At 41.1% G+C, this 20265-nt stretch overlaps 3 protein-coding genes across 3 annotated transcripts; 2 read left to right on the top strand and 1 right to left on the bottom strand.

Annotated features, from left to right (window-relative positions):
• Nucleotides 1-742: 742 nt before the first annotated feature.
• On the top strand, nt 743-2803 carry LOC137610228 (7-methylguanosine phosphate-specific 5'-nucleotidase-like). The gene is made up of 9 exons (XM_068337720.1): nt 743-850; nt 1092-1190; nt 1435-1504; nt 1588-1634; nt 1709-1794; nt 1879-1968; nt 2059-2221; nt 2303-2503; nt 2665-2803. The coding sequence occupies exons 1-9, from the start codon at nt 818-820 to the stop codon at nt 2773-2775; spliced, it is 900 nt and encodes a 299-aa protein (XP_068193821.1). The 5' UTR covers nt 743-817; the 3' UTR covers nt 2776-2803.
• Nucleotides 2804-3577: 774 nt separating this feature from the next.
• On the bottom strand, nt 3578-15182 carry fkbp10a (FKBP prolyl isomerase 10a). Its single transcript, XM_068337719.1, has 10 exons — nt 14872-15182; nt 14039-14184; nt 13773-13962; nt 13560-13705; nt 12863-13052; nt 12638-12783; nt 12366-12555; nt 12010-12152; nt 4293-4456; nt 3578-4197 (listed from the first exon to the last, which is right to left on the bottom strand). The coding sequence occupies exons 1-10, from the start codon at nt 15066-15068 to the stop codon at nt 4009-4011; spliced, it is 1701 nt and encodes a 566-aa protein (XP_068193820.1). The 5' UTR covers nt 15069-15182; the 3' UTR covers nt 3578-4008.
• A 1149-nt stretch (nt 15183-16331) lies between these two features.
• On the top strand, nt 16332-20201 carry p3h4 (prolyl 3-hydroxylase family member 4 (inactive)). The gene is made up of 7 exons (XM_068336968.1): nt 16332-17013; nt 17561-17710; nt 17790-17961; nt 18041-18169; nt 18248-18393; nt 19006-19089; nt 19694-20201. Exons 1-7 carry the CDS (start codon nt 16573-16575, stop codon nt 19841-19843), a joined length of 1272 nt encoding a protein of 423 aa, XP_068193069.1. The 5' UTR covers nt 16332-16572; the 3' UTR covers nt 19844-20201.
• Nucleotides 20202-20265: the final 64 nt, after the last annotated feature.

Genomic DNA, 20265 nt, shown 5'->3' with positions numbered 1-20265 from the left:
CCTGAGGTGACATAGGCACTGGAAACAGGATTTCAGCGGGTCCATGGTAATATCCACCCAGCCTTTCATCCTGCAGTGGAACTCCTCCTTGAGAATTGTGATGGTTTATTTCCAGGGAAATTGACAAACTGGGGTAAAAGCCGTTTTAAGGTGAGGCGCACTGAGCATCTACCACATTGTGTAGAAAACTACCTTAACTATTCTAAAGAATTTGTGTATTTAAATACTTAAGAATTTCGTTTAATGATTTGTTTATTTGGTGTTAATGCTTTACTTCGCTTTTCACTTTGAATTGTTTTTGCGCTTTTATTTAACTGTCATCACATTTAAAACGGAACTATTTGCACCAGTGTTCTGCCGGGCTGGGAACCATTCATCGGTTCCTGAGTCCGGGATGAAGCGTTCGTACTTCCTTAGGTTATACTAGTAGTCGTGTTGCTTTCACGTGTTTTCAAAAGTGTCGTATATATAAATACATACGTCAAAAGTGTACATATAAATACGGCAAAAGTGTTGCACACATACATACGACAAAAGCACATTTTCGGTAGCTTTAGTCAACAACATAAGTTGTATGATATTAATAAATATGTTCATATTTATCAGAATTTGTATAGACGGTATTCTATCATACAAATTCAATAACGCGACTTAATGAATTCAATGTAAAATTCAGATATTCCGACATTTTTTTGAGTTTGGGAAGGCAACGGAAGTGGAAGTTCATACTTCCTGGTTTTTTTTTCCAAGCAAAAATTGATGTTAGCGTCGACTCCACGGAAACTGACAAGTGGCACCACGCCCTTTGTTAAAATATATGCGACAGATCGACAACCGTCTAAACAAAATGGTAATAATTTATATTATTATTATTTGGGAAGATAATAATGCACTTAACGCTAACGTGAATGCATAGCAGCTAGCTAATTGTATGCTAGCCCAGTACCTACTGTACTGTATAGCAACTAGAGCTAGCCTAGCTTCTAAATCCCTGGCGCCTCTTTTTTACCTGTGTATTACGTGTCCCCTTCAATAATCGTGAACAATAATCGTTAATCATTAACACATTTGCATTTATTTCCTATGCTAAGATTCCAGAATTGTCCAACCCCTGTGTGCTTATGAGGGACCCTCAGAGGGTACAGGACGTCCTGCGGTCCATGGAGAGGGCTGGTTCCAATACCGTCCAGGTCTGTCATTCACATTTGAGACTGGATTCTGGATCATCGATTTAAAGTCACACCGTTTTTTTGTAAAGGGTTAATAATTGTCTTATTGTTTTCATTTAAAAACATGAATGGATCAGATTTAGGTTTGGTATCACCTCTGAAGTAGTTCAGAGCTGTTATGACGTGCCTCTGAAATGTACACACATTTGACTTCTATGGAATGAATGAGTGAGTTTATTTTTATTTGTTCATATTTTCCATCCAGGTGATCTCAGATTTTGACATGACCCTCACAAGGTTCAAATACAACGGTCAAAGGTGCCCCACGTGCCACAGTGAGTCCACCTACAGTTTGTGATGCCCATTAGGGTTGTCTTTGTCTCAGTGTTGCTCACCGTGTCGTGTGTTTTATTGGCAGATATTCTTGACAACAGTAAACTCATCTCCAGTGAATGCAAAGGACAGGTAAGAGTGAGCATTGAGAGCAGAAGTGGGTTTTTTCTAGGCACGGTTTTCTGAGTTTTGTCCTCTCCCGTCAGCTGAAGGAGCTCCTCAACACGTACTACCCCATAGAGATCGACTCCTCCCGGTCAATAGAGGAAAAGCTGCCCCTCATGGTGGAATGGTGAGGATGTCTACACGGCTTTTAATTTAAAAATGTGTATTTTTATGTGTTCGCAAAACACTGGATGGTTTTTATACCTCACAGGTGGACAAAAGCCCACGAGCTGCTGGTGCAGCAGGAGATAAAGAAAGACCTGCTGGCTGTAGTGGTGGAGGAGTCTGACGCCATGCTGAGGTGAGAAATCAGCCTTCTAAAAGTCCATATTTAACAACTATTTAATGACAGCTGTGTTTTAAGTCTTATAATGAGGGGATTTCTCAATAGGGATGGCTACGAGTTCTTCTTTAAACACCTGCACGAGCACACCATCCCTCTGCTCATCTTCTCTGCTGGAATAGGAGACATCCTAGAGGAGGTCATTCGCCAGGCGGGGGTCTTCTACCCCAACGTCAAAGTCTTCTCCAACTACATGCACTTTGATGAATCTGTGAGTACTTCACACGCCGCGAACTGTCGTTCTACAACGGGGATTAAAATGACCAGTTTGACTCCCGATCTGTCCGTACAGGGAGTGTTGAGGGCTTTCAAGGGAGTGCTGATCCATATCTACAACAAAAGGGAGGGGGCTCTACTCAACACCGGCCACTTCCAGGAGCTGCGGACGCGACCCAACGTGCTGCTGCTGGGGGATTCGCTGGGAGACCTCACTATGGCCGACGGGGTACAAGACATGGAGAACATCCTTAAGATCGGGTTCCTCAACGACAAGGTAAAGAAGAAGCACTTAAACCCAAGCAACTCTTTAACCCCACCCCTAGTTTATTGAGGACATGTGTACTTCTTGCATTCCTGAGATGACAGAAGGACCTGAAACACAAGCAAATAGTCGACAGTCGACACGCTAATCCTCGTCTGATGTGTTTTTCTCAGGTGGAGGAAAGGAAGCAGTCTTACTTGGACTCGTACGACATTGTGTTGGTCACAGACGAGACCATGGAAGTCCCGAACGCGATACTGCGCTACCTCACCGGCAACAAGTGAGCGGAGAGTTCAGAATACCTCAGGACATTTGGTTTGGATGCTGCGGCGCATCGGAGGCTCCAGTTCTAAAGATGCCGGCTTAAGAGCTTTTATCACAACCAACTAAGAATGTTTCATCGTGTTTTTATTTCACAAAACCAGTCACAAGTCCAGTTGAGAGGATTTCTGCACCGCCCTTTCACATCTCTGGCCTCCGGTGTTCTCCTCACACTAACTTCCTGCAATATGAGACAGAAGCCCCGCCTACTCTGTCATGCAGATTTTATGTCGTCAGAATAGGACGCACTGCAGAAGGGAAAGAAAAACGCACAAAAACTGGTGGAATTTTAAGCTGAAACTTGATTTTTTTTTTTTAAATATTAACATTTCCTCTCTGTGTCAAGTCTTCCATTTCCTCATCGTATCATCAGGTTTACATACGAGGTTGTGTTTTGTATTCTGTTGTTTTTCTATGTAACATCACAGGACTACCAAGTGTTGAACCATTTCAAACGCACAGGATTTTCATAGGAAATTAAAAAAATCAGGAGAAAGTGCTCAGATGTACGACACTCAGTTTAACCGCAGGACAGTTTTACACTTTTACAAAAACGTTGGTCCAAAAGTTCTGCAGGGCAGCGAGGATTGAAACATAACTGAAGCAGAACACAAGAACTTCTTGTCTTTTGTTGTCATCATGTTACAGCTCATCTGAAATAAAATATTTCATCTGTTCCTGAGCGTCAGGTTTTCTTCTGTATCCAGAACAAACGCTCTAATAGTACAGAACGACCTACGTGTGGAACAATTAAAACAGGCATCGTCATATTATTATAAAACATTTTATGCAAACTTTTCAATTTAATTTCCTCTGCAGATGTACTGTACAACCAGTGGAGATTCCTCATGTCTATGAAGATCAACTAACATGCTGGATTTAAGGGCCCAGCCCGAATTAAAGCCTTTTAAACGTGAATGTTAGAAGAGGAAATGACATCACTAAGGACTGTTTCTCTTCCTTTCACACCCGTTTCCTTTGCGGAACACGTCAAAAGCTTCTTACGTTGTGAGCTTCAGCTTCATTAGAATGCTTTGACGGGACGGGAGTGAGATAGGTGACTTTTACAGATTCTAGCAAAGCAAACTGTCTTCAGGCTCAGCAACATTTTCCATAATAGTTGTGTGACAGTTGCTTAGAAGCCGGTGAAACCGAGGTAACTGCATGTCTGTAGGTGAAACACAAACGCTTTCCTTTCACAGCTCTTCTCGTCTCGTCCGTTCAGACCCCTCGTCCACCGCCGGCTGCAGATCACTCTCTGAGATCTTCCCGTCATTATTGACATCCTGAGAGCGGAACATGTCCTTAATTATGCTGTCGGCGTCCGTCCCCGGCCGGAGACGACCTTTGCCCTCTTTCACCTGGAGCATGATGAAGGCTGAAAACTGGAGAATGCAAAAAAAAAAAAAAAAAAAAAAAGGGTTAGAAACATATTCGGATAAAAAAAAAAAGATGCATGAAGGAAAATAATTCCGCTCACCTCCTCTAGAGGGACCTCTTTGTCAGCATTGAGGTCCATGGCAGGAAAGAGAGGATCGGGTTCGTCTCCCAGCCACACGAACAAGAAGCCTTCAGGGACCCCCTTCTGCAGCTCCACCAACTCCAGCTGGAAGAAGAGCACCGCGCTCCTGGGGACGTCTCCAGCTGCAGACACCAATCAATCAATGTATCAATATCGGAATATTGATACGGAACCGTTCAGTTGTTGAATGCATTATCAGAGTCCTTTGAAAAAATATTGGAATAGCAAAGGTTGAAAAAAAAAAAATCATTCGTGAGATTCTTTAAGTTAGAATCTGCTGGTTATAAAAGGGTTCGACGCGCCCTCTGCTGGTCAGAGGAGGAATTACATCACTTTTTTTGCTCCACGGAAAGGTTTCATCCAAGACAATATTTTCACGGATCGGCCTTCATTTGCTCAATAATCGTAAATGACGCAGCCGTCCTGGCGATGTGGTCTTATGTCTAATGAAAACATCAACATTTTAGAACATAAATCCTTTCTCATAAGAAATACTTTCAGATAAAAAAGTCAACAAGTAACATTGCATTGATGAGGTTTATTTTGAAATACAGCGACTTACAATCAGCACATCCAACGTAGGAGAAATACGGATTTAGTTTTCCTGATGTGTAATCATCTAGATCAGGGGTCTCCAAACTCCAAACTTTTTCCTGAGCGACTCAATGTTTTTTTTGTGTAACCAAAAAAAAAATTGTAGATGGACCAACCGATATAATTTTTTTTCAACTGACCAAATTTAGACAAACATAAAAAAATTTTTTATACCAACAGAATTTTTTTTTTTCAACTGACTTACCAACCGACTGACCAAATAACAAAAGATTTCAACTGACCGAAAGACCAAAAAAAATTTTTACAAACAGAAAAATGTTTTTGTTTAACTGACTGAAAAAATATTTTTTTTAGACTGACCAAAAAAAACCCACTTAAGACCAACTAAGCAAGTGGAAAACAATTTTTCGGACCAACCGACGACCCAAAGAAATTTGGTCGGTCGGTTGACCAAAAAAAATCTTTTTTAGATTGACCAGCCGACTGACCGAAAAAACTCCAAACTCCAAACTTTTGCCTGTAAGGGCCACATAACTTTTCTCTTCTCTGATGGGGGGCTGGGGGCAGTTTTTCACAGAAATCGCAGGCGTGCCTAAATGTACCCATTTACAGTATTGTCTTCCAGAAACCCACACATTAGCAAATATATATAAACCTTACCAGGATCTTAACAGAAAAAATAATAATAATAAAATAACAACTATGGACGTTCAGACACACTACCCGGGTGACTGACCAAAAAAAATTTTTTTCGACTGACCAAAAGACCAAAAAAATTATTTTATACCGACCGACAGGAAAAAAATTTTTTTTGGACTGGTCGAAAAAGTTCTTTTTACAGCAATCGACCCAAAAATTTTTTTAGACTGACCAACAAAAAGTCTTTTATAGCGACTGAAATTTTTTTAGACTGACCAAGAAAAATTGTTTATACCAGCCAACCGGTTGAAAAGAATCTTTTTTAGACCGACTGACCGAAAAAAATTTCTTTCACCAACCAACGGGGGAAAAAAAGTTTTAAGATCTCTCCTGCCAACTGACAGAAAAAAATTATTTTCAACCGACTCAATGAAATTTTTTGTCTAACCGAAAAAAAGAATAAAAATTTGTAGATGGACCAACCGACTGAAAAACCTTTTTTGAATGACCAACTGACAGAAAAAAATTTTTTAGACCAGCCTTGCCGAAAAAATTTTTTTCGACTGACCACAATTTTTTAGACCAACCAAGCAACTGAAATTTTTTCAACCGACCGAAAAAAAATTTTTTTACACTGACCGACAGAAAAAATTTTTTTTGACCAACTCACCGAAAAAAATTTTGACTGACCAAAAAATAAAAATTTTGTAGATGGACCAACCGATTGAATTTTTTTTTCAACTGACCAACTTTAGACGAACCTAAATGAAATAAATAACAACTATGGATGTTCAGACACACTAACCGGGTGACTGACCGAAAAAAAAATTTTTTTTGACTGACCGGAAGACCAAATAAATGTTTTTTTTCTGACCGACAGGAAAAAAAAAATTTTTCAACTGGTCGAAAAAATTTTTTTTTACAACAACCCAGAGTTTTTTAGACTGTCCAACCGACTGAAAAAGTTTTTAGACCGACCAACCGACTGATCGAAAAAAATTTTTTAGACCGACCTTGCTGAAAATTTTTTTTCGACTGACCACAATTTTTTAGACCAAGCAAGCAACTGAAAATTTCTTCAACCGACCGAAAAAAACATTTTTTTAGACTGACCGACAGAAATTTTTTTTTTGACCAACTCACCAAAAAATTTTTTGACTAACCAAAAAACAAACATTTTGTAGATGGACTAACCGATTGAAATTTTTTTTCAACTGACCAACGTTAGACAAACCTAAATGAAATACATAACAGCTACGGACGTTCAGACACACTAACTGGGTGACTGACTGAAAAAAATGTTTTTTGACTGACCGAAAGACCAAAAAAATTTTGCTGTAAAAAAAAATTTTTTACAGCAAATGACCCAAAAATTTTTTTAGACCGACCAACTGACTGGAAAAAAATTTTTTAGACCGACCAACCGACTGAAAAAAATTTTTTTAGACTGACCAACAGAAAAAAAATTTTTTTTGACCAAACTTGCCGAAAATTTTTTTTAGACTGAACACAAATTTTTAGACCAACCAAGCAACTGAAAATTTTTTCAACCAACCGAAAAATATATTTTTTAGACTGACCGACAGAAAAAATTTTTTTTGACCAACTCAGCGAAAAAAATTTTGACTAACCAAAAAAAAAATTGTAGATGGACCAACCGATATAATTTTTTTTCAACTGACCAAATTTAGACAAACATAAAAAAAATTTTTTTTATACCAACAGAATTTTTTTTTTCAACTGACTTACCAACCGACTGACCAAATAACAAAAGATTTCAACTGACCGAAAGACCAAAAAAAATTTTTACAAACAGAAAAATGTTTTTGTTTAACTGACTGAAAAAATATTTTTTTTAGACTGACCAAAAAAAACCCACTTAAGACCAACTAAGCAAGTGGAAAACAATTTTTCGGACCAACCGACGACCCAAAAAAATTTGGTCGGTCGGTTGACCAAAAAAAATCTTTTTTAGATTGACCAAGCCGACTGACCGAAAAAACTCCAAACTCCAAACTTTTGCCTGTAAGGGCCACATAACTTTTCTCTTCTCTGATGGGGGGCTGGGGGCAGTTTTTCACAGAAATCGCAGGCGTGCCTAAATGTACCCATTTACAGTATTGTCTTCCAGAAACCCACACATTAGCAAATATATATAAACCTTACCAGGATCTTAACAGAAAAAAAATAATAATAAAATAACAACTATGGACGTTCAGACACACTACCCGGGTGACTGACCAAAAAAAATTTTTTTCGACTGACCAAAAGACCAAAAATATTATTTTATACCGACTGACAGGAAAAAAATTTTTTTGGACTGGTCGAAAAAGTTCTTTTTACAGCAATCGACCCAAAAATTTTTTTAGACTGACCAACAAAAAGTCTTTTATAGCGACTGAAATTTTTTTAGACTGACCAAGAAAAATTGTTTATACCAGCCAACCGGTTGAAAAGAATCTTTTTTAGACCGACTGACCGAAAAAAATTTCTTTCACCAACCAACGGGGGAAAAAAAGTTTTAAGATCTCTCCTGCCAACTGACAGAAAAAAATTATTTTCAACCGACTCAATGAAATTTTTTGTCTAACCGAAAAAAAGAATAAAAATTTGTAGATGGACCAACCGACTGAAAAACCTTTTTTGAATGACCAACTGACAGAAAAAAATTTTTTAGACCAGCCTTGCCGAAAAAAATTTTTTCGACTGACCACAATTTTTTAGACCAACCAAGCAACTGAAATTTTTTCAACCGACCGAAAAAAAATTTTTTTACACTGACCGACAGAAAAAAATTTTTTTGACCAACTCACCGAAAAAAATTTTGACTGACCAAAAAATAAAAATTTTGTAGTTGGACCAACCGATTGAATTTTTTTTTCAACTGACCAACTTTAGACGAACCTAAATGAAATAAATAACAACTATGGATGTTCAGACACACTAACCGGGTGACTGACCGAAAAAAAAAATTTTTTTGACTAACCGGAAGACCAAATAAATGTTTTTTTTCTGACCGACAGGATAAAAAAAATTTTTCAACTGGTCGAAAAAATTTTTTTTTACAACAACCCAGAGTTTTTTAGACTGTCCAACCGACTGAAAAAGTTTTTAGACCGACCAACCGACTGATCGAAAAAAAATTTTTAGACCGACCTTGCTGAAAATTTTTTTTCGACTGACCACAATTTTTTAGACCAAGCAAGCAACTGAAAATTTCTTCAACCGACCGAAAAAAACATTTTTTTAGACTGACCGACAGAAATTTTTTGTTTGACCAACTCACCAAAAAATTTTTTGACTAACCAAAAAACAAACATTTTGTAGATGGACTAACCGATTGAAATTTTTTTTCAACTGACCAACGTTAGACAAACCTAAATGAAATACATAACAGCTACGGACGTTCAGACACACTAACTGGGTGACTGACTGAAAAAAATGTTTTTTGACTGACCGAAAGACCAAAAAAATTTTGCTGTAAAAAAAATTTTTACAGCAAATGACCCAAAAATTTTTTTAGACCGACCAACTGACCGGAAAAAAATTTTTTAGACCGACCAACCGACTGAAAAAAATTTTTTTAGACTGACCAACAGAAAAAAAAATTTTTTTGACCAAACTTGCCGAAAATTTTTTTTAGACTGAACACAATTTTTTAGACCAACCAAGCAACTGAAAATTTTTTCAACCAACCGAAAAATATATTTTTTAGACTGACCGACAGAAAAAAAATTTTTTGACCAACTCAGCGAAAAAAATTTTGACTAACCAAAAAATAAAAATTTTGTAGATGGAACAACCGATTGAATTTTTTTTTTAACTGACCAACTTCAGACGAACCTAAAAACAAAATTTTTTCATACCAACAGAATTTTTTTTTTTTCGACTGACCGACCGAAAAGTTTTTCAACTGATCAAAAGACCAAAACCAAACATTTTCTTTTAGAAAAATCAATCGACTGAAAATTTTTTCGGCCGACTGAAAAAACATTTTTTATAGCCTTTTTTTGAATGACCAACTGACAGAAAGAAAATTTTTAGACCGACCTTGCCGAAATTTTTTTTTTCGACTGACCGGAAGACCAAATAAATGTTTTTTTTCTGACCGACAGGAAAAAAAAATTTTTTCAACTGGTCGAAAAAATTTTTTTTTACAACAACCCAGAGTTTTTTAGACTGTCCAACCGACTGAAAAAGTTTTTAGACCGACCAACCGACTGATCGAAAAAAAATTTTTAGACCGACCTTGCTGAAAAAATTTTTTCGACTGACCACAATTTTTTAGGCCAACCAAGCAACTGAAAATTTCTTCAACCGACCGAAAAAACATTTTTTTTAGACTGACCGACAGAAATTTTTTTTTTGACCAACTCACCAAAAAATTTTTTGACTAACCAAAAAACAAACATTTTGTAGATGGACTAACCGATTGAAATTTTTTTTCAACTGACCAACGTTAGACAAACCTAAATGAAATACATAACAGCTACGGACGTTCAGACACACTAACTGGGTGACTGACTGAAAAAAATGTTGTTTGACTGACCGAAAGACCAAAAAAATTTTGCTGTAAAAAAAAATTTTTTACAGCAAATGACCCAAAAATTTTTTTAGACCGACCAACTGACCGGAAAAACATTTTTTAGACCGACCAACCGACTGATTGAAAAAAATTTTTTTAGACTGACCAACAGAAAAAAAAAAATTTTTGACCAAACTTGCCGAAAATTTTTTTTAGACTGAACACAATTTTTTAGACCAACCAAGCAACTGAAAATTTTTTCAACCAACCGAAAAATATATTTTTTAGACTGACCGACAGAAAAAAAATTTTTTGACCAACTCAGCGAAAAAAATTTTGACTAACCAAAAAATAAAAATTTTGTAGATGGAACAACCAATTGAATTTTTTTTTCAACTGACCAACTTCAGACGAACCTAAAAACAAAATTTTTTCATACCAACAGAATTTTTTTTTTTTCGACTGACCGACCGAAAAGTTTTTCAACTGATCAAAAGACCAAAACCAAACATTTTCTTTTAGAAAAATCAATCGACTGAAAAATTTTTCGGCCGACTGAAAAAACATTTTTTATAGCCTTTTTTTGAATGACCAACTGACAGAAAAAAAATTTTTAGACCGACCTTGCCGAAAATTTTTTTTTCGACTGACCAATTTTTTAGACCAACCAAGCAACTGAAATTTTTTCAACCGACCGAAAAAAATTTTTTTTACACTGACCGACAGAAAAAATTTTTTTTGACCAACTCACCGAAAAAATTTTGACTGACCAAAAAATAAAAATTTTGTAGATGGACCAACTGATTGAATTTTTTTTTCAATTGACCAACTTTTGACGAACCTAAATGAAATAAATAACAACTATGGACGTTTGGACACCCTAACCGGGTGACTGACCGAAAAAAAAAATTTTTTTTGACTGACCGAAAGACCAAATAAATGTTTTTATACTGACCAACAGGAAAAAAAAATTTTCTCAACTGGTCGAAAAAAAATTTTTTTTACAACAACCCAAAAAGTTTTTTAAACTGACCAACCGACTGATCGAAAAAAAATTTTTAGACCGACCTTGCTGAAAAAATTTTTTTCGACTGACCACAATTTTTTAGACCAACCAAGCAACTGAAAATTTCTTAAACCGACCGAAAAAAAATTTTTTTACACTGACAGAAATTTATTTTTGGACCAACTCACCAAAAATTTTTTTGACTGACCAAAAAATAAAAAGTTTGTAGATGGACCAACCGATTGAAATTTTTTTTCAACTGACCAACGTTAGATGAACCTAAATGAAATACATAACAGCTACGGACGTCCAGACACACTAACAGGGTGACTGACTGAAAAAAATGTTTTTTGACTGACTGAAACACAAAAAAAATTTTGCTGTAAAAAAAATTTTTAGACCGACCAACTGATCGAATAAAATTTTTTAGACCGACCTTGCCGAAAAAATTTTTTTCAACTGACCAACGTTAGACGTACCTAAATGAAATACAGAACAGCTACGGACGTTCAGACTCACTAACCGGGTGACTGACCGAAAAAAATGTTTTTCGACTGACTGAAAGACCAAAAAAAATTTTGCTGTAAAAACATTTTTTTTACAGCAAATGACCCCAAAAATTTTTTAGACCGACCAACTGACCCAAAAAAAATTTTTGTAGACCGACTAACCGACTGATCGAAAAAAAATTTTTTAGACTGACCGACAGAAATGTTTTTTTTTGACCAAGTGAAAAAACATTTTTTTGACCAACTGACCGACCCCAAAAAAATTTTTTAAACTGACCGAAAAATTTTTTTTTTTAGACCGACCGACCTGAAATGGCTCTGCTTTTACAAACTTGAAACTAAAATCAGAGCCGTTTCAGCCCAGATGAAGGTGAGAAAATATGATTCAGGATGTGGAGAAAATGTGTGCAGAGTCTGACGTGAGCAGCTCCTGTGATTCACCTCCATTTTCTCCGTGTCCCCAGTGTGGAGGAACGACCACTTCTCTCCGCTCGCCTACACACATACCGCTCAGCCCTTTTTCCAGACCCGGGATCACCTTGTTCACACCGAGTGAGGTGACGGAAGGCGAGTCGAACTGGTCCCTGGAAACAGAAGGGAAAACAGAAACTAAATGAAACTCCTTCCACGTGTTAAAACCCTCGAGCCGTGCAGGTATGCACTTTTTTGTGGGTTTTTTTACAAATGCATTCGTGAGAAGAAGGTGGTTCCAACCCCTCTGAACTCTGTCAGACCCGGCAACGTTTGCATGCATGAACCGGGAGGAGGATGCAGATCGAACAGCAGGGGGCGCTCACGAGGAGTACAGCAGGGTTCCGTCCATCAGGGAGCAGTTATACCGATACTGGATCAAATCATCTGCTTCGCTGGTCACACTGCAGCCCGGGGGCTTGTGGGTCACTTTAATCTGGACCGGATCTTCGGGATTGTGGAAATCAATGACGTGAATGTCAAAGACCAGCACGGCAGAGCCAGGAATGAGGTCTCCTGTGAACAGGACAGGTGGATCAGGAGTTAGTGGGTCTACTTTTAGACTTGTTTACTTTCTGAATGCAGGTCCATCGCTCACCGACTCCTTCGCCGCCGTACGCCATGTGAGGAGGAACGATGACCCGCCTCTTCTCGCCCATGCACAGCCCCTGCAGGGCTTTGTCTATCCCTGGGATCACATACCCCATGCCCACGTAAGTGTTGTAGGTGCTGTTTCGTTGGTAGCTGGCAGAAAAAAGGGTAGAACTCAGGGTCAGTTTGATTTCTACTACTGTCAGAGGACGGAGGAGGCGCCGGGGTTTACCTCGAGTCAAAGGCCGTGCCGTCCTGAAAGCTCCCGTTGTAGTGGTACCGGATGAAATCCCCCTTCACCGTCCTCCTGGAGCAGCCTTCAGGAACCTCCTTCACCTCCACCATCAGCTCGTCTTTGGGGTTGAACACGTCCACCAGCAGCACCTCGAACACCAGCGTGGCGTGAGGGGGAATGTGACTTCCTTCAGGGGAAATGAACTCTCATAAATAAACACTTAAAACATCAATGTCAGTATTTTTTTCCTGCATTGTTGGGGTAAATTTCCCATCTTCTAGGGAGAATTTTCTTTCCTTCTTGTCAGCGCGGTATGAAACTTTGAACATGCAGTGACTTGCAGCGACGCAAATGGAATTAGGGACGTCTTAAAAGTTCGACACGGAAGTCTGGTTTCTTTATTTGACCGCTAGCGAGATTAAAATAGAAACTTCTGAGGTGTGAAACTTTCCAGAAGAATAAGAAACAATCAGGTTTTGTTGGTCATCCAGATCATCATCTGGATCCAGATTATTGGATTGTGACAAGACTCAGGACAAAAACGACGTGATCTCCAGACGTTAAAACATTTAAATTACCTTAAATAATAGGATAAATAGTTTCTCGCTATATTGTGAAATTTTATTTTTCGTGGGTGTGTCCTGGAACGCATTAACAGCAAGAAAGGATTGTAGGTAACTTCTCTTTTAAGTACCGGAGCCGTTCCCTCCGTAGGCCAGGAAAGGAGGGACGATGATGAACCTTATCTCCCCAACGCACATGCCCAGAAGCCCCTGGTCCATGCCCTTGATGATGTCACCCTGCCCCAGGTAGGTGTCGTAGGTCGCGTTCCTCGAGTAACTAAACAAAAGAAGAGATTTTAAAAATCAAAGAAGAAAGAGAAGAAATCCTTTCGGTTTGGACTCACCTGGAGTCGAAGGGCGCGCCGGTCAGCAGGGTGCCGTTGTAGTGGTACCGGATGAAGTCGGTGGCGGCGGCGGTGCGTTTACAGGCTGGGGGTTTGTGGAGCGTCCGGATATCAACCTCATCAGCCGGGTTCCATACATCCAGAAGGAGGACGTCATACACCAACACGGCGTCGGGGGGAATGACGCCGCCTACAAGGCAGCGTGTCAGTCTAATGATAGAGTCAAACCAAACTGATTGCTTCAGGCTTCCGTAGTTTCTCCTCACCTGTCCCCACGCTTCCATAAGCCAGGTGTGGGGGGATGATGATCCTCCTTCGCTCGTTCACGCACATGCCCTGAAGACCGCGGTCCATCCCCATGATGAGTCTTCCCAGCCCCACCTGGCTGACGAAGGCCTTGCCCCGGTCGTGACTGGAAAGGAGGGGTGGAGATAGAATAGAATAGAAAAGAAAAAATAGAAGAGAGGAGAATGGAATAGAATGCAAAAAAGAACAAGTATAAAAACAGAAAATAAAAAAAACGCAAGAATAATAAAACAGAATACAGACAGAATTCAATACAGAATTCAGATCGTAAGTTTGAATTAATTAAGTTAGAAATAAATCATTCAACTTTTTGGTTTTATCATCAACCTCCATGTTTCACATTTCTAAAAAAAAAAAAAAAAAAAAAAAAAAAACTAGAGTTGCATCACCATCAAAAATCTCTGCGTGTTTTTCATTCGTCCAAACAGAACCGCTGCAGGAACTTCTATAGAAAAACCCTGCAAGTTTAAAAAAAAGGCACAGATTGAACACGTCCAGATCAATCAGGACCGTTTGACACGTCTGCAGCCGAAGCATCAGCTGCATCAAATTATCGATGACCCTGAACGCACCACGGATTCACGCGTTAATTGTACAGCCACGGTTTCCCCGTTCGAAACAACAGGAATAATAGGAACTCCAGGTACCGGAAAAACGACATGACGACATAAACGTGACCGTTACGCGACGTTTGTTACGTCATAATGTTATATTATCACCTCCACGCAGGTGAGGATTCTTCTTATTTACTTAAAGATGCAATGGATTCCTGACATCGAACCTTTGACCTCACCTGGAGTCAAACTTCTTCCCGTTCGCAAACAGGGAGCCGTTGAAGTGATACCGGACAAAATCCTCCGTTCCCACTTCCCGGGGACAAAGTTTCGGGATGTCGTACCGATCGACAACAACGTCCACCATCGGCTCCGCTTCGCTCGTCACGGCGGCCGAACGGAGGAGGAGAAAAACCGCAAATGCGATCCGATCCATTGGAGACTTGATCCGATCACTAAAGTCCGCGGTGGGAGTCGATCCCGTCCGCCAGCGGCGGTGATGCGGCTGGAGGGGAGAGAAAAGCGGCGCAGCCGAGCCCTGGCTAGGAGCCGCTGCGTCAAGACTTCCGGAATGAGACCGACAACATCCGTTATGGACTACAAGAATAAAAGCACGACATTCACAAAAAAAAATTGTTTGAGTGTTTTTCTGTTTTATTTTGGTTATGGTTCCGATTAACTTTTAATGAGCAATAAAAACTGGACAAAAATAACACCAAAAAAAATATCATAAATTTCTCAGGAAACACAAATACGTAATACAACGTTTTACAGCATTTTACTGCGTGATGAAACTAATTTCCGGTTTGTTCGGGTTCTCTGTGACGCTTCACACATCTTTGGGGTCACGCACTACACGGAGCAGAAGCAGGAGGGAGGAGTGGCTCCTGGGCCCCCACCCACTTTTTAATGGAATTCTGCAAACGTGTAATGCTTGTGTCAGACAGAGGCCTGGTCCCACGATTATAATATTATATGATTATAATTATAGAATACAATCTGTTTCACGACTCTGGATACCACCCACTATCCTCCATCTATGTATAGACTGGTTCCTCCATCATGGTGAACGTGAAGGTTCCACAGATGTTAGATTTACCCACGGGTGATGTGACAACAACACTGATAGTTTTTGAAGCTTGTCTCAGCCTGTCCTGTGTCCAGGAATGCAGCCCAATAGAAATCAGAGCTCTGTGTTCTGAAAACCTCATCTGTTAAAAAGTTGGAATGAATTAAAAGTTTGAATGGATTAAAGTAAAAACAACAGAAATGAAACCGAAAAGGTTTGTGGGTCAGGAGACCCTGGAAAAACGGAATCCTGACGACTGTGACGTGTGTCAAGTTTATGAAAGTTAAGTCTATTTATTCCGGGTGTGTGGAATTTTCTCTTCAAAATAAAAGCAGAAGCGTTGCGTTTGCCTGCCTCACAGCTATATATTAATAAAAAAAATTCTTTGTTTTTGAAGTATAAAATGCATGACGTTTTCTGAAACCTTCGTTCTATAAAATAAATTATCTGCAGGTACAACTATATGAATTATATACCCCTTAACATAAGATAGTTACCAATAGGTTTGCAAACTACAATTTGGTTTGGTAAGGTTTTTAATGCAGTGCCAAAATGTCACTAAAAATACACAAACAATGTTATCACCGTTTCCTGAACTGTACTGTACAATATGTAATATATTTATTGTAAAAGAAGCACATTAAAAATCAAAAACGGATACGACTTTCCAGATGGTTCCAACTGACTGGGTAGAATTAGTGCTTTTATTTTGAAGGACCCATCCAGTTTGCTCGTCCGGACAGCTTCTACTCGATCAGTTTGACTAATTTACTTTCAGGCCGACGTGAAAGTTTCCCCCGGTGAAGAACTGAGGAGGAAGCTTCACTCAAAAACACCATCGACCCTCTACCGGAGCCGGTGGCGGTTCAGGATGCTCCTGCGGGGCCTGTGCGTGGCCCTTCTCCTCCCGGCGCTGGTGGAGTCGCAGTACGAGACGTACAGCCTGAAGAGTTTCCCCCAGAAGGACATCATGCCTCTGGACTCTGCGTACGGTTACGCACTGGACCAGTACGGTGCGCAAAACTGGGCTGAGAGCGTCAAATACCTGGAGCTCAGCCTGCGGCTCCACCGGCTGCTGCGGGACAGCGAGGTTTTCTGCAGCCGCAACTGCAGCGCCGTCAGCCGGGACAACCATACCCTGTTCGCCGACAGCAGCCTCCACGTCGTGCGCCACATCCTGCTGAGGGCTGCGTGTCTGAAGAAGTGCAAGGCAGATTTTCCAGTGTTCACCCTCGCCTACCCGCGGAGGGATGTCCTGGAAACTTTCGAGCAACGGATCCCGTATCGGTACATCCAGTACGCGCACTTCCAGGTGAGACCAGGAGGTTTGGCGCAGGCCTTTAGGACTCAACCCCCCCTCCCCCCCAAAAATATGCTCTAGATAGCTCTTAAAGATATGAATGTTGTGTGATTTGATGTATTACAGCTCATACGCGTAAATCTACGCACGATTAATTGCGCGTGGACTCGTCTCGCTGTGCCATAACTGTGCGTAAAGATGAAATCGTGTTCCTCGACTCACCGAGAGGAAGTTTGTAGTCTGGAGGGGAGCAGCGTGACTCCCCCGCTGCTCCTTCCTGCCTCTCCTGGCAGGAGGGAGGGCGTTTGCCACGTCTCTTCCACCAGTTGTCCCCCCTCTCAAACAATCCGTCCATTCTTCACCTCCGATGGGGGTTTTGCTCACGCAGCAAACGCACCGAAGCATCATTAAAAAAAAAAAAAAACTGGTCTGAAAGATTCTGTTAGATGTAAATCAGACTTGATGTAATTTTATTGTTTTATTTATTTGACAATCGGACGTGGTAATCTTTATTTATTAGTGATCATTATGTCAATTTTTGCTGTTTTTCTCACTTCAGCTCAACAACGTGGAGAAGGCCGTGGCGGCGGCCCACACCTACCTGAAGAAGAACCCGAAGGACCCTTCCCTCACCAAGAACATGAAATACTATAAGACGCTGTTCGACGTGGAGGAATATCTGATCGATCACGAGGAGCAGCCTTATGAGGTTCGTGTCCCTACATTCCATCATCTTCATCCATCCAGATGAACCTCCTGGACTCTGATGAGCATCTTGTTTCCTCCAGAGTTTCTTCTTGAAGAGCGTCACCCTGTTCAACAGCGGCGACTTCAGCAGCAGCGCCCGCAACATGGAACAATCCGTCACGCACTACTTTGAGATATACGACAACTGCTTAGCGGGCTGCGAAGGTTCCTACGAGATCCTGGAGTTCAAGGATTTCTACCCGACCCTGGCAGGTCAGAGGAGAACCGTTCCATCCGGTATGAACCGGACGAATGAATGTTTTGCTCACCTTGTCCCTCCCGCTTCCCGTAGATCTCTACACCGAGGTGCTGAAATGTAAGGTGAAATGCGAGCAGCACCTCACGCCCAGCGTGGGAGGCTTCTTCGTGGAGAAGTTTGTGGCCACCATGTACCACTACCTCCAGTTCTCCTACTATAAACGTAAGTGCAATGACCGATGGCGACCCGATCCGTCCGCGTCACGCACCAAAACGCTTTGTCACGTCATCCGTTTTGCAGTGAACGACGTCAAGAACGCGGCTCCGTGCGCCGCCAGCTACGTGCTGTTCGACCCCAACGACCAGGTGATGCAGCGGAACGTGGAATATTACCGCTTCTACCGGGAGCAGTGGGGGCTGGAGGAAACAGACTTCCGGCCACGGCCGGTGAGTGGAACCCAGATTTATTTACTTATTCAGTTTTTGGAATAGAATATTTAAAAAGATGCAAATTAAACAAACAATTCCAAGCAGAAAACGGTTGTAGTTGGAAGTTTTAAGAACTTTTGGGTATATTTACCTTCTGAGTTTTGGGTTCTGCTCAAGTTTTCTGCCTGTTAAAAGGCAAATTTAAAAAAAATTGACTTGAAATTGTTGCTTCGTCCGTCTCTTTGGACTTCAGAGGCAGCAGAGAATTCACACTGGCTGTTCATTAAACCGAAGCAGAAAAGCTGTAGCATGAAGTGGCCTCGCCGCAAACATTAACACGATCTAAGGGTGGCAATTAGCAGCCCTCACACTCTCATAAAGGCCGTTCTAACGTTCAGACCCGGGGCTGCAGCAGTTGGCAGCGGCGGCGGTGAACCAGCTTCGCTCTGGCCCGTAAACATCTTTTCCCTTCTGGAGACGCCTTTGTAAATAATTCAAGGTTTCCAAACGGAGACGCTGTAAAAGCAGAAAACAGAAGGACAGGAGGACAAATGTGTTTCTGAGACGGTTTGTTTCGAGGGAGCTGATGTTTTTTTGGGGTTTTTTTGTGTGTGTGTTTTTTAATTCCAGGAGGCTCTGAGGTATTTCAACGTGACGACCAAGCAGAAGGAGATGCTGGAGTTTGCACTGAACTATCTGCACATAGATGATGAGGTATGAAATAATGACAACTGAAGTTGCATTCCGTCCGTCATTGTTTACATAGTTTACATATTTCAAAGAAAGAAAAATGGAGTTTGTGGAAGTAAATACCAAGCTGACAGGAGCTGAGATTAACGTCCAGGTTTGAGATATCTTAATCCTGGATGTGTGATGGGAGCCTGCTAACGTAAATCTATCTGTGATGTCATTTTAAGTAGATAAATTAAGACAAATCCCCAAACTCTGGGAGCTAAAACCGAAACCTTCCACACGAGTAAACATTAGGAGTAAAATAATGACCTCTGAAGCGACCCCTTTGACCTCAGCGGCGGGGAGACCGCCGCATTTTTCCAGAGTTAAGTGCAAACTGCTGTTGAGATTATGGAAGGGGGAGCATGAGGAAGACGTCGCTGAGGATGAAGGAGATGGGGGCTGTGTTTTCCGGCAGTGATGTGTGGTATGTGGCCGGGAGGTGTCGTGTCTCGCCCGTTAAACACAGGTCAGCTCCTCCCACGTCTGCTTAGGACCTGACTTATTCAGACGAGAAGGAGAATAGTGTTAGAACGGAGGCATGGTGGGAAAATACTCCTGACTCGGCTTTTTTTTTCCATTGAAGGGCGAGGTCAGTCCAGAGGAAACGGGCGTGTCCCGGTCCGAGCATCCCGACGCGGAGTTCGAAGGCATGGGCGACTACGAGGAGTCCTTCCTGGCCGACTGGTGGCAGGAACCCAAAACCAAGTGGGACACCGGAGAGACTGAAGACTGACTGACCCCCGTCCCGTCTCCGGAGCGGGACGCCTCCCCCATTCACGGATGTCGGCCTTCCTCTCAGATGAACTCGTCCAGCAGGAAGCAACAAACTCACCCCCCCAACCCCCCACCCACACCCCTCCTGGCTGAGAAGCGCCGACCCCAGCTGAAGAATGAGGGAGAATCCATCCATCGTGTTGATCAAACCCAACGATTGACAGATTCCGTCTTGGCTGTCATCAGCCCCTTAAGACTATGAGATTTCACAAGTCTTGGGCGTCTGTGCCGATACTTGTTAGTGACTTTTCTACAGTTTCTATTTTGAATTTTTATTTAATAAAAGATGAATGCCTCGGCGCTCGAGGACGGAGAAATGTTTGTACCGAGAGATTATTAAAAAATATACAGGAGGTGCAAGCGGGATTGTTTATCCTGCTT

The sequence above is a fragment of the Antennarius striatus genome, chromosome 16, assembly GCF_040054535.1.
Source record: "Antennarius striatus isolate MH-2024 chromosome 16, ASM4005453v1, whole genome shotgun sequence".
Lineage (NCBI taxonomy): Eukaryota > Metazoa > Chordata > Actinopteri > Lophiiformes > Antennariidae > Antennarius > Antennarius striatus.
Note: the sequence above shows the minus strand (reverse complement) of the source record. Positions and strands in the feature narration are given on the sequence as shown.